The following is a 12,762-nucleotide window of genomic DNA, read 5'->3' on the forward strand; positions in this document are numbered from 1 at the left end:
CGAGCCCTGACACGGGCCGGAGCTTACCGGCGTGTTCGGCTGTTTGTCTGTCTCTTCACTCTCGTCTTCAGAGTCACTGGCTGAGTCCTGACAGCTTGTACCAGCAGCTGAGACGGGTAACTGGGCAAGGAAGGCCTGGAGGACTCTCAAATACACCAGCAGTCCGTCCTCAGAGAGGGTCCCTGTAAACCAAGCAGCGACCACGCTGAGTGAAAGGGACCAGGACTTACAGCTACAGTGGTGCCGATTCATCTACAGATGTGCGTACTCCCACCCTCCCGAGGAGGAGCCTCAAGTCTACAACACGGACATCAGTTTAGCGTAAATGGGGACAACATCCTCGCACTTGCCAGCCCGAACCCTAACCCTAACCCCGATTCTTTTCAATCTGTGTGGACTTACACCACGCATCCACTTCAGGCCTTGTCACCGTGCCTGGAACCTTTCCCCAGGGACGCGCGCGGCCACGTCCCAGTCCCTCAGCTACTGTGCTCTTGCAAGAATGCCTCCCCAGAGGCCACCTGGACGACGACACCCACCCCGCACCCCCTCTCCTGACTTATCTGCTAACACCGCCTTGATGTGAATACAGCGCATCTTGTATTTCATACCCAGATAATTTTCACCGACAGTTAAGACAAAGTAGAAGAGCCACGGCGCTCCCGCGCTGGCCTCCGGGCCTCTCCTCTCCGCGGACACGAGGGCGTTCAGAAAGGGCTCATAAGGGAAGAGGGTCTGGGCATCGGCTAACGCGGGAATGACAAAGCGGAACACCTGCTCCGTGAAAGGCGCTGCCAAGACCTCCTTGGTGAAGGCTGTAAAGACTTGTTGCCTTAAAAAAAAAAAAAAAAGAAAAAGGAACTTTCACTAAAATCAAAACATAAAATCACTGATTAAGAGAACGGCTCATAAAACAGCCTTCTAAATCAAAGTTTAGCATTCAATGTCAACTGGACCACCCTGAACTTAAGTTTGTGTCTTTCCTACTTAAAAAAAAACTCTGTTGTGTTTTTATATCTTTTGATAGCTAATAGAAAGCGAGAATACAGTCAGGTCATCAGGATTACGAATTTAGGAGTTCCCGTCATGGCTCAGTGGTTAACGAATCCGACTAGGAACCATGGGGTTGTGGGTTCGATCCCTGGCCTCACTCAGTGGGTTAAGGATCCGGCGGTGCCGAGAGCTGTGTGGTGTAGGTCGCAGACGCAGCTCGGATCCCGCATGGCTGTGGCTGTGGTGTAGGCTGGTGGCTGCAGCTCCGACTGAACCCCTGGCCTGGGAACCTCCATGTACCACATGTGCGGCCCTAGAAAAGACAAAAAGACCAAAAAAAAAAAAAAAGAATTACATGAATTTACAGTAGGGTGCAGGCCAGACAGAAAAAGGACATCTTTCTCTAAAATGAGTTACACCAATATACCAAGATTTGACTTTCAAGTCAGTGTTTAAAAGAGCATCCTACGTCAACGTTACCGTTAGATACACATCTTGTGAAATTTCAAAATCAGTAAATTGATTCCATTCTCACCTTGCACCTTCTGGACAGGAGTTGTAAGTAAAGTGCAATGGTTTTAAAACATTCTCTAGCAAAATTTTTGCTATAGGAACTCGAGATATATCAGAATACTCAATACTTGATGGAAGCTTGCTGTTAATTAACAAATAGAGAGATCTATAATACCCTAAAAGAAAAGAAAAACAGATTTATAATTTGGTACCTCTTCTTATAACAAGGGAAAAAAAACTTGTCAGTTTTTAAATGCTTTTTATAAATTTCTACAGGTCCTAATTCAAGTTAATACTTCAACTCTTTACGAAACACGTTAAGCACCCGTGTCACCTTAAATGCTGCATAAACTCCAAGTATCCATTACTCTGTATCAATGATCACCAACTACAGTCAATCACCTGTCCTCCACGCATCTGGAAGCCAATCCAAGATATAAGTATTCTGATGATATACTATACGTATAGTATCATCACAAGTACCCAGTCAGTGTTCAAGTCTCCAATTGTTTCATGTTTTAAATTTCATTTAAGGAGTTGCCTTTGCGGCTCAGTGACAACAAACCTGACCAGGAACCATGAGGATGTGGGTTCGATCTCTGGCCTTACTCAGTGGTTAAGGATCCAGTGTTGCTGTGAGCTGTGGTGTAGGTTGCAGGCGCAGCTCGGATCTGGCATTGCTGTGGCTGTGGCGTAGGCCGGCGGCTGCAGCTCCAATTTGAGCCCTAGCCCGGGAACCTCCATGTGCCACGAGTGCAGCCCTAAAAAAACCCCAAGATCAAAAATAAATAAATAAATAATAATAGCCTTATTTCTAAAACATAAATAAATAAATAAATTTTATTTACCTAGTTTGCTTGAACCAGGATCCAAGCAAGGCCCATACAATGTGAGTTTTAAAAATCTGTCTCTTGCGCACCCTCCAAGTAATTAAGTAGTGTGTCGTTTTTAAAACACTACTGTGTTGAACTCACAGCCTTCACCACCTGGGATGCCCTCTGCTCCACCGCGGCTGCGGTCCTCAGCGACACTCAGCTGTCCTGACCGGCCCACGGGGCGAACCCACGTGAGCACCTCCGCTTCCCGAGGGGCCAGGACTCCCGGCCCCGCCCCCACCGCCCATCAGGACCTGCAGCCCCCCTCTCCTGTGGGGACCTCGAACCCCTTAAAGGAAAGGTTCTCTCTGAAGACCCCAACGTGGGCACCGAGGAATGCACACTCTGGAAGCAGAAACAACTTGCACGGCCTTTCTGCGTTGCCGATGGCCTGAGGGTGTGGCCAAAACCCCGGCTATCACCTGCGCATCAGGTCAGGCGACCTTTTCGAAACATTTGCCCCTTTCTTGAACGGTATCAGGATGGCCTTCAGGTGGCGCTCGTAGGCATCTCATTACTGTCTGCACACATCAAAAGACACACTTCATCCTGGAAAAGAGTCCTCCAGGCTCTGCAGCTGAGCTTCGGTAACTAAACAAATCTCTGCATGCCATCACTACATGCTTTGTGAACGCCCAACTCTAACCTCACACACACTGACTACCAGTGAACCTCTGCAAGAAAGTGCGGAAGCTCTTTTGCCACAAAACTGAAAAGCCATACATACCCCCCAAGTTCTTCAATACATCAAGCAAAATTTTTTTAAGAATCACACCATTAATATATTAACATCAATATATGTGTGTACAGATTACCTTCACAGCATGAAAGGAATATTAGGTTCGGTTGCAATCGTTAAAAAGCTTCATGTTAAGTCACAGCACAGTGTACAAGAACAAGAACCAATTGATAAACAGAATGCTGAAATGTTACAGGTGACTAACATCGGGGAGTAATTTATCAAAACGGATGAAAAATGGCTGGAAGCAGGCAGCACTTTCTACGTAAGATCCTGAACATTTCCTAGTTGCAGACACATTTCAAAATAATGCCTATTTCGTAGGTGTCTTCTTTACACTTTCAAACAAAAAAAAAGTAAAAACCCTCATCCAGTGCTTAGCATTAAGTCACCACATATAATACATCAATTAATATAGCAGACAATTTATAATTACCATTAATTTGTTTTTTAAAAGAGCAAATTCCACAAATTTCAATTTACTTTTAATTAGCTCAGTAGTTTCTCTAATTTTTCAACAAACTGAGTAGGGCTTCTCCAATTTTTTTTTTTCCCCTTTTAAGGGCTGCACACGTGGCACATGGAAGGTCCCAAGCTAGCGAAGGAATTGGAGCTGCAGCTGCCAGCCCACACCACAGCCCCAGCGACACGGGATCCAAGCCACATCTGCAACCTACACTGCAGCTCATGGCAGTGCCGGATCCTTAACCCACTGAAGAGGAGCCAGGGATGGAACCCACATCCTTATGGATACTAGTCAATTCTTAACCTGCTGAGCCACAAAGGGAACTCCCAGGTACATATATATGTATGTCTGGGTCCCTTTGCTGTACAGCAGAACACTGTAAATCAACTGTAATAAGAAAAAATAAAAATCTTAAAAACAAAATAAATTAACTAAGCCAAGGAGTTCCCGCTGTGGCTCAGCAGTAAGGAACTTCGGACCCGGGGTACCATGTCCAGGTCACGCAGTCCTTTAAGAAGGGTGCCACCGAGGCAGCAGGAGAGCCAGCTAAACTGCGCCCTCGCTCTCCTCTAGGGGCCAAGGCCCGCTACTGCTGGGCCTGTGGCGTCACTGCGCCCACCCAGTCTGGCGCAGCGCTCAGGGCAGGCCCGGATCCTGGTGAGAGCACCAGCACAGCTCCTGGACGCAGACGTGAACTTGCTTTGCTTGAGAGCAACAGGACAGGTTAGGCAAAGCTAAACACGTTCCGGGGTGTTCAGGGCGCGTGAGATGAGGAGAGCTGTGGCACAGCACGTCCTCAGGGGGCTCCCGGCCGCGGTCCCGTCCCACAGGGAGGCCGACCCAGACTTACCATTCTGAATCATGTAGTGCAAAATCTGTTCAACGACTGACACCACATAGCTAGCATCTCGCAAAACAGGCAGGTAAGTATTCTCGGAGGAGAACACCTCCAGCATTCTCATTGGAAGTGCAACATTCAAACTGTCATCGTTACAGCTCTGCAGTAACCTGGAAAAAGCAAAAAGAAGAGCACCTGCACTCACTAGGCGGAAGAGGTCACCAAGCGTTTCCTCCAAGCAGCCTCTTCACCGCGCTAAGCGTCTAGCCACTGCGCTTTAACACCGCAAAAATTCTGCAAAGAGACAGGCCGCAAGGACAATAATCGAAGGGCGTGCCATTCACTCTTTGCTCCGGACTCCTTATTCCGTGTCAAACACAGCGCTGGCACTGGGTTTCCAGAGGTGAAAAATGCACAACCACAGAGGGTGAGAGAGACAAGAACTAAAGACCACACTGCAGTGAGAGGCACGTGATCCACGGGGTGCTGCCTAATTCACCTAAGCGACATCGAATGCCACCCAGATAACGAGCTCCTTAAAAGTGTCTTATTCTCGCCTTCCCTTCAACAACGCCTTCAGGACTTCCCGTGCCCACAACCCAACACCCCCTAAGGAGAACAGTTAATAATATACATCTGGCCCTACGTGACCTAGTATTTTGACGAGAGACTCCCTTCTCACTCTGAGACTTACAGAAAAGAAGGCTTAGCGTCCCAAACTTAAGCGTCGTTTAAAAAGAAAGAACATCTGGAGTTCCCGTCGTGGCGCAGTGGTTAACGAATCCGACTAGGAACCATGAGGTTGCGGGTTCGATCCCTGACCTCGCTCAGTGGGTGAAGGATCCGGCGTTGCCGTGAGCTGTGGTGTAGGTTGCAGACGCAGCTCGGATCCCGCGTTGCTGTGGCTCTGGCGTAGGCCGGTGGCTACAGCTCCGATTCAACCCCTAGCCTGGGAACCTCCATATGCCGCGGGAGCGGCCCAAGAAATAACAGCAACAACAAAAAGACAAAAAAAAAAAAAAAAGAAAGAAAGAACATCTTTTCTTAAAACCAATTCTATGGAGACACGATGCACAGGCAGCAATCTGCACTCATCCAAGGCAGGCGACCCAGCGAGCTCTGACGCCACACACCACACGGCAAGGGAGACGCCAGACCGGCCCCTCGCTCCCAGTTTCCGCTCACGCCCCCCAGTCTCCCAGGCCCCCAGCCCAGTTTTCCATCGAGAGACGAGCTTGCATTTTCTTCCGTTCCACACGCAAGGAGTCCTTCAGTTTGCACACTGAGGTCTAGATTCTCCACGCAGCCTCTTTCTGAGAGTCACCCGACGTGTTCAGAACGTGCTCCTTTCACGGCTGGCAGTGCCCAAGCAGGGAGATAAACGTCGCCACCATTTCTGGGCTCTTCCTGCTGTGCATAAGCTGTGCGGACACTCAAGGACAGCCCTGAACGGAGCTGCTTCCTTCCTCTGCTAAGTTCCGAGGTGAGGAACCCTTGGGGAGTGTGGAAGCTACAGGGTTCAGGTTGGCAGGAACCCGTCCGTGTGCGGGGCAGCCTCTGAGAGCCCCGACTCCACGGCCAACACTCTCAAGTGGGAGCTCTTCCGCTGGCTGTCCAACCGTACCCGACTATGATCCGAGCCTGCACTTCCATCATCACGAAGAGGCTGAGTAGCACCGCAAGTGCTTGCTGGGCAGTCACACGTCTCCACTTCTACGCACCCACTCTGTGCCACGGGCTGCTCGTTTCCTGAAGACCTGAGTGCACTGCCCTTGCCTGTCCCCAGGCCAACGGCGCCCTGCCTCCCCCTGGCCAGGCCGAGCCCAGCACCCCTGCTCCTGCACCGCCCCGTGTTGCCCCGCCCCAGATCCTCGACAAGCACGTTATTAACTTTCTCAAGTTCACCTCTAGTTCCCGCTGCCCTCGCCAACTCCTAACCCCCGTCTCTGCTCCCTCCCTGTAAATGATCAGTTACTCTTAAACATGAGCCACCTGGGCCTTCCCCCGTCACTGTTCTCATCAAGATGACCCGTGGTATTACTGGTTGGAAAACTCTCAGATTGAGAAATAGGCAAAAAAATCAATCAATCAATCAATCAATCAATCAGTCATGGGCCGTCCAGCTCACTCACTGCAGTACCCGTCCTGCCTTCGCCCCAGCTGCTCTGCACCTCTGCAGGGAGCCCGTTCCCCGGTGGAAAACCCACAGCAATGCACATGGTTGCCACAGAGGACTATACAAATGATTCCTGTTCCTGGCAATGCAAACAGCTTCTGTCAGAGAGAGAATATAAATTCCCTAAGGCAAATTCTCATCTGAATCAGCTGTAACATCTCACTGGTTCCCTCATGAATTAACCAGTCAAATAAAATCACTGAAACACATCCGTGCAGGAGTCCTGATTGCACCTTTTCTAGAAAATAAGAAAATAATACTGAGCGTCGCCAACGCCGTGACCAATTCTCCGACTTCATCTATGCTAACTCCCCACCCCTTGAGGCCAGAGCCTGGACCCCTCCCTCTTCTGCACAGCACCCTAATGGGGGGGGGCGCACCCACCCAGGCACCAGCCTGATTCTCTCACTACACAAGTCACTTCACCTCACCCATGCTTATGCTTCCTAGGGTTTAAAACTACTTCATCCTTCTAAACGCTCAAACCCAAAGCTGGTCCGCATCCCTGACTTTAGTATCTGAAACCCGACATCCAGACTGTCAGTAAATCCTGTGGACTCTACCAGAACCCACCAACTGCATGTTCCTCCCACTGCCATCACCAAGGCCCAAACACCATCCCTTCTGGGCTGGACCCCTGCGGACTCTCAGGGACCCCTGTCTCTGCAGCACACGAGCGAGAGCAGTTCCAGAAAATTATAAATTGCAGATGTAGGGCAGCAGGGGCCACTCGAGATGAAAAGGATTAGGAAACATCCAAGGTAATGTGTACACAATCCTTTTTTTACAAAAGAAGAAAGAGAAAAAGAGCTACAAAACATATTTTGGAAACGTGAACGACAGAGCCATTTCGGCGCGTGAGGGTGGCCCTTGCTGGGAGTGTCAGGCCAGAATGCCGGGCCACCCGCGTGTGGGTTAACGCTACTCCCCGCCACTTTCACAGACGCAGCAATAAAACCGAAGCATTTTGTGACTGGAATGTCACTACGTTGCTGTAAAAGGATCCAGCAAAACCCGAACAGTGGTCAACAATGTTAAAAACCGCTGACTCCAGACGGCAGGCAAGGAGCTCTTACGGGCTGCTTGTCTACACTTCAGTTTGAAAATTTTACAATAAAAACACTGTGAGAGTCGCCGAAGAAAGAAAATTCAGGCCATGTCACTCTTTGCTCAAAGCTCTCCTCTGGCTTCCCTCCTCTCTCAGCATGGAAGCCGAAGTCCTACAGAAAGAGCCTTCCAGATTCCGGGATCTGCCCTGCAGGCCCCCGCCCCCTCCAAGGCACCTCCTCAGGGTCGCCCTCCCGCCAGCCCACCGCCCCCCAGACCTCACTCCCCGCTTTCCTCCTGTGATCTCCCCAACGCCTGTCATCATTTAACCTTTCTCTCTATCACAGCAAGGCATCTCCAGCTTACGTGTTGATTCTCCATCTCCCAGAAGAGTCCTAGAAGAGCAGGACCCCGGCACAGCCACGCGCAGTGACGAGAGGTGAGCCAAGCACTCGGGAGGAACCCCAGAAACGCGTTTAAACAGCAAAGAACTGATGAGCCAATACGCATGCTGGCCTAAGACGAGGTGCAAGGAATGTCCATCCTTGTTAGCTTTTTAAAAAATTACCTTTAGGAGTTCCCGTCATGGCGCAGTGGTTAACAAATCCGACTAGGAACCATGAGGTTGCGGGTTCGATCCCTGGCCTCGCTCAGTGGGTTAACGATCCGGCGTTGCCGTGAGCTGTGGTGTAGCTTGCAGACGTGGCTCGGATCCAGCGTTGCTGTGTCTCTGGCATAGGCTGGTGACTACAGCTCCGATTCGACCCCTAGCCCGGGAACTTCCATATGCCGTGGGAGCGGCCCAAAGACATAGCAAAAAGACAAAAAATAAATAAATAAATAAATAAACTAAAGGTTCTCAAACGTTATAAAAAAAATTACCTTTATTTTCAAAATCAATTTACTTAAGTTGACAAATAGCTGTTTTTTTCTTTTCTTTTTATTTTGTCTTTTCAGGGCTGTACCTGAGGCATAGGGAGGTTCCCAGGCGAGGGGTCGAATCAGAGCTGCAGCTGCTGGCCTACATCACAGCCACAGCCACACTAGATCCGAGCTGCATGTGCAACCTACACCACAGCGCATGGCCATGGGGATCCCGGATCCTTAACCCACTCATCAAGGCCAGGGATCGAACCCACATCCTCATGGACACCAGTCAGATTCACTTCCACTGAGCCACGACGGGAACTCCACTCTGCAGCTGGCTTCAATGTTGGCACAGAATAACAATGACACAGAAAGTGCGCACTTGAAGAAAAGCTGTGCTAAAGGCCAACAACAATCCCTGTACCCTGAGGTCCCAGGAGCCCACGCAGATGCCTTGAGGGTCCAAGGAAAGGAGATGACCTGAAAGACGGCAGCGATCACCCAGGGGAGAACCGAAGTACTGGCCTGGCAGGACTGGTCTCGGCCACTATGCCCACCTTAGAAGGATGCTGAAAGTCCGATCCGGCAACTTGCATCAGGCCGCGAGGCTGGCAAGACACGCAGCGTGAGACCAGGCCTGGTGACCTCGACTGCAATACTGCGCTGTGGGACCAGGGTCCCACCCACACTCCAGCTAGGTGGCATCGCTGTCCCTGTCCCGTTAGTTCATGTATCTTACACACCCCGGGGTACGTCCGCTGTGTCACGTGACACCGCCTCCCTAGCTTTGAAACGTCACCGTGAATTCCCAGGGAGCCTAAAAGAGCAGCAGCAAGCACACACCCCTTCTGCCGTCACTTGCCAAAGCACCTACGATCCAACGTCCTGCACGGGGCAGGTACCATCATCACACGCTTGAACCAGCTTCCGTGGAGAGAAGAGCCCCACCCAGGCCTCCCAGAGGAGGCGGCTGCGCCCCCACCCTGAGGGCCCAGAAAGCAAAGATGCTCCAGAAGACTCGGGGCTCTGTCCCCTCGTACTAAAAAGGCACGACTGAGGCCAAAGGGAAAAGGAGGCAGGACCTCTTCACAAAACACCAACGAACAAACACCGCAGGACGGAGAATTAGGAAAAGTGGTATTTCCTAAACCATGGCTCTCACAGCTGGTTTAGGCGGAGACGATGGCGCGTGAAAACCACGGGGTGAAAGGTGGGATTCGGATGACAGTCGGCAACGTCCCCCTACAGGAGAGCGGAGGCCCCGTCTTCTCTTGGCCCCACTAAGAAGGGAGAGGCCTCGGGATGCGCCCGCACACACCTGCTCTGAAGCACTCTCCGTAGACGTGCTGGGACTGAATCAAGTTGGGCCCGACGTCAGGGGCTCCCACGGGGTGGTCGAGGGGGCACCTCCCGCGCCCGGCAGAGGAGGGCAAGGGCACTGCGACGGGCCCGACGACACACTGGACCACGCCGCACAGAACCACAGTGCACGGGTCGGCCCAAAACATCCATAGGACACCGCTGAAAAACCTTCCTCTAGACCTGACGTCCAATTCACAGGAAGCAGAGGAGACAGAGGAAGAGGTGAAACAAACGGACGCCAGGGTCATCAAAACAAGCACGAAAGGTACTTCTGAGCTAAGAGATGAGATGTGAATATGGGGTGCGTATGTCCCTCCGTCTGGGAGGATTCCTCTCAGTTTTCTGAGGTGGGAGGACAGCATGACAGCGGGCAGAGATTGCGCTGTGCCCAGGGCCTGGTGGTGACCTGGGTGAGGTGCCACGATGTCTGACGTGCTTCAGAAGAACCATGCGCTCTACCCGTGCAGAGGGGGACATGATGGCGCACGATGGTAACTGCTGAAGAGTGAGCGGAGGAGGGCACGAGGCATTCTCTCGACTTTTCTGGTGTAGAAATTTTCCAAAACCCAGAGTCGGCAGGAAGAAGGAGAAAGTACACTTTGAGTCATCATCTATTAAAATTACCTGCCAGGAGCTCCTGCTGTGGCGCAGTGGGTTAAGAACCTGACCGCAGCGGCTCCGGGCGCCGCAGAGTTACGGGTTCATTCCCTGGCCCTGCAAAGCGGGTTAAGGGATCCGGCGTTGCTGCAGCTACAGCACAGGTCACTGCTGTGGCTCGGCTTCAGCTCCTGGCCCAGGAACCTCCAGAGGCCGTGGGTGTGGCCATAAAGAAATAACTTGCTAAATGAATACCTTCCAACGTACCTCAAGTGTCCACAAGCTACAACCCGTGGACCACACCAGCCACAGACCGTGTGGCTCCTGAGGGAAGAGCGCCCCTTCCAGCTCTAGAGGCCGTACGAGAAAGCAAAGTGCACGTAAGAGCGAGCACAGCAGCCACAGCCCCAAGACACCCGCCACCTGGGCGTTTAAAGCAAAGGTTTGCAGACTCCTGCTCTGGAGGAGAAAGCCTTCGCTGTGTTTTCCAAAGTACGGTTTTCTCAGGAAAGAAAAGGGCTGTCAAAGACGAGATCTGGGGGTCTGCGACCTTGCAGAGCCTCTCTTCATAAAGGCTCTCACGACGGCCCAGCTCAGTGCTCCAGAGGTCCGGCAGCGAGACTGTTCCGAGCGCCGTCCTAGGTAAACCTCCTACAAGCGGCTTCCAGCCAGGCCGCGGAAATTACACTAAAGGCTCGGAATCATTTGAAAGTGATGTCACATCACTCGAGTGTGCTCTTTCGTAGACCCAGTGCGGGAAAGCTGTGCAAGCGGCTGCTTTAAGTTCACCCGTCAACCCCGCGAGCCTGAGGAAAGACCGTGTTTCAGTGGAGACCCTCGGAGAACGGAAGCATCGGCCAGGGGAGGGCCTTTGCGTTGGCCGACCCCCACACCGGCAAGCAGAACACCCGATATTTCACAAGATTCCAGACCCTACTGGAAAGAAAACACCATCTGGAAGGTATTGAAGGCCACGTGTTCGACAGGGGGAATGACAGGTGTGAAAACTGTAACACAGAGAATATCCCAGTCTCAGAAAAGGACAAAGGAAAAGCCACTGTCTCAGAGGATGAGAACCCGACGGTATTCCTCTCGACAAGGGATCTCCATGCAACACGAGTGCCAACGGTGTGTTTACCTGCAACAGAGGCTCATCAGCCTCTTTATCTGAAACAAGCACGTCAGTCTCTCAGATCCATCCAGCTGCTGGACGAACAGAGAGCTGTGTTTGATTAGGTTCTGATACATCCATATCTGAAAGAGCAAAACACACAATTACAACTCTCAGCCCACAAAAAAGTTAGCTGTTTACTAATTACATAACATCCTAAATCTCCTTAATTGATAAATAGATACTTCGCATACTCAAAACACGGTAAGAAGTAAATCTTCTACGTCAGGTTTTAGTTAGCAGTTTACACACATCCAGAATTTTCCATCTTAAAACAGCGGATCAGCATTAAGCTGAACTACTAAATTTATTACCGAAAGTACTTAAAAGTTTTACACGTGAAACACAAGCAATTTACCTGCAGAATCAACAAACGCGTGACGAAAACAGACGAGCATCACAGTCCTAACCACACATCACAAAGGACCACCGTTCCTCCTCTTACCTTTCTCCGGCACCCTCTCCCTTGGGCTCCTGCTGTTCCCTAAGGCTGAGCGGTTTGGGGAGAAAAGACAATCGTCCAGCCCCGCCAGCCCCGATTAAAGGCCGGGTGTGGGCAAGGAGGTGACAGACGTGGCATCTAACTCGATGGGAGGAAGCCTATCACAGTGTTTAGGTACATGGAGCCATCAGAGTGCGCCCTTCAAATATCGAACAACCGCATTTATCAAGCCTGCCTCGAGATGGCTGCACACGGAGACACCGGTCAGAGCTGTGTCGTGGGATGGCCAGACCGCCCACTGTCCTGGACACGACGAGTGGTGGAGCTCAGCAAATGCTGAGTCAGAGTTCTGCCTGACTTGCCTCCACGAGGCCTGTCTAGAGTGAATGCACCTGCCATAAACGACTTTGAAAACGCAATCCCTAACAAGGAATTTCTCGCCATTTGTTCACGTCACGAGAACAGACGGAATCACTTAAAATGAAGATAGCCTCTTGCATGTGCCACACAACCGGTTCTTCGCCTGTCATCTTCATGGCGTTGCTCCCTTGACAGCAATGCTTCTTTGATATAAATTGTTATCAGGAGTTCAGGTTGTGGCTCAGCGGTGAACGAACCCAACTAGTATCCATGAGGACACGGGCTCGATCCCTGGCCTCGCTCCGTGGGTTGAGGA

General features: G+C 51.2%; 1 protein-coding gene across 6 annotated transcripts in view; it reads right to left on the reverse strand.

The window, feature by feature from the left end:
* The window catches only part of UBE3C (ubiquitin protein ligase E3C), a 111,821-nt gene that overhangs the window by 72,292 nt on the left and 26,767 nt on the right, over nt 1–12,762 (reverse strand). For 4 of the 6 annotated variants that reach the window (XM_021079034.1, XM_021079033.1, XM_021079032.1 and 1 more), the window contains 5 exons: nt 11,612–11,727; nt 4,437–4,594; nt 1,529–1,682; nt 612–832; nt 28–182 (listed from right to left, as the gene is read on the reverse strand). In XM_021079034.1, coding sequence (XP_020934693.1) covers nt 28–182; nt 612–832; nt 1,529–1,682; nt 4,437–4,594; nt 11,612–11,727 — 804 coding nt within the window. The remainder of the gene's footprint in view (nt 1–27; nt 183–611; nt 833–1,528; nt 1,683–4,436; nt 4,595–11,611; nt 11,728–12,762) is intronic. The other 2 variants (XM_021079036.1, XM_021079035.1) reach the window with 1 other exon arrangement.

This window comes from Sus scrofa, chromosome 18 (genome assembly GCF_000003025.6).
Source record: "Sus scrofa isolate TJ Tabasco breed Duroc chromosome 18, Sscrofa11.1, whole genome shotgun sequence".
In the NCBI taxonomy this organism is placed as follows: domain Eukaryota; kingdom Metazoa; phylum Chordata; class Mammalia; order Artiodactyla; family Suidae; genus Sus; species Sus scrofa.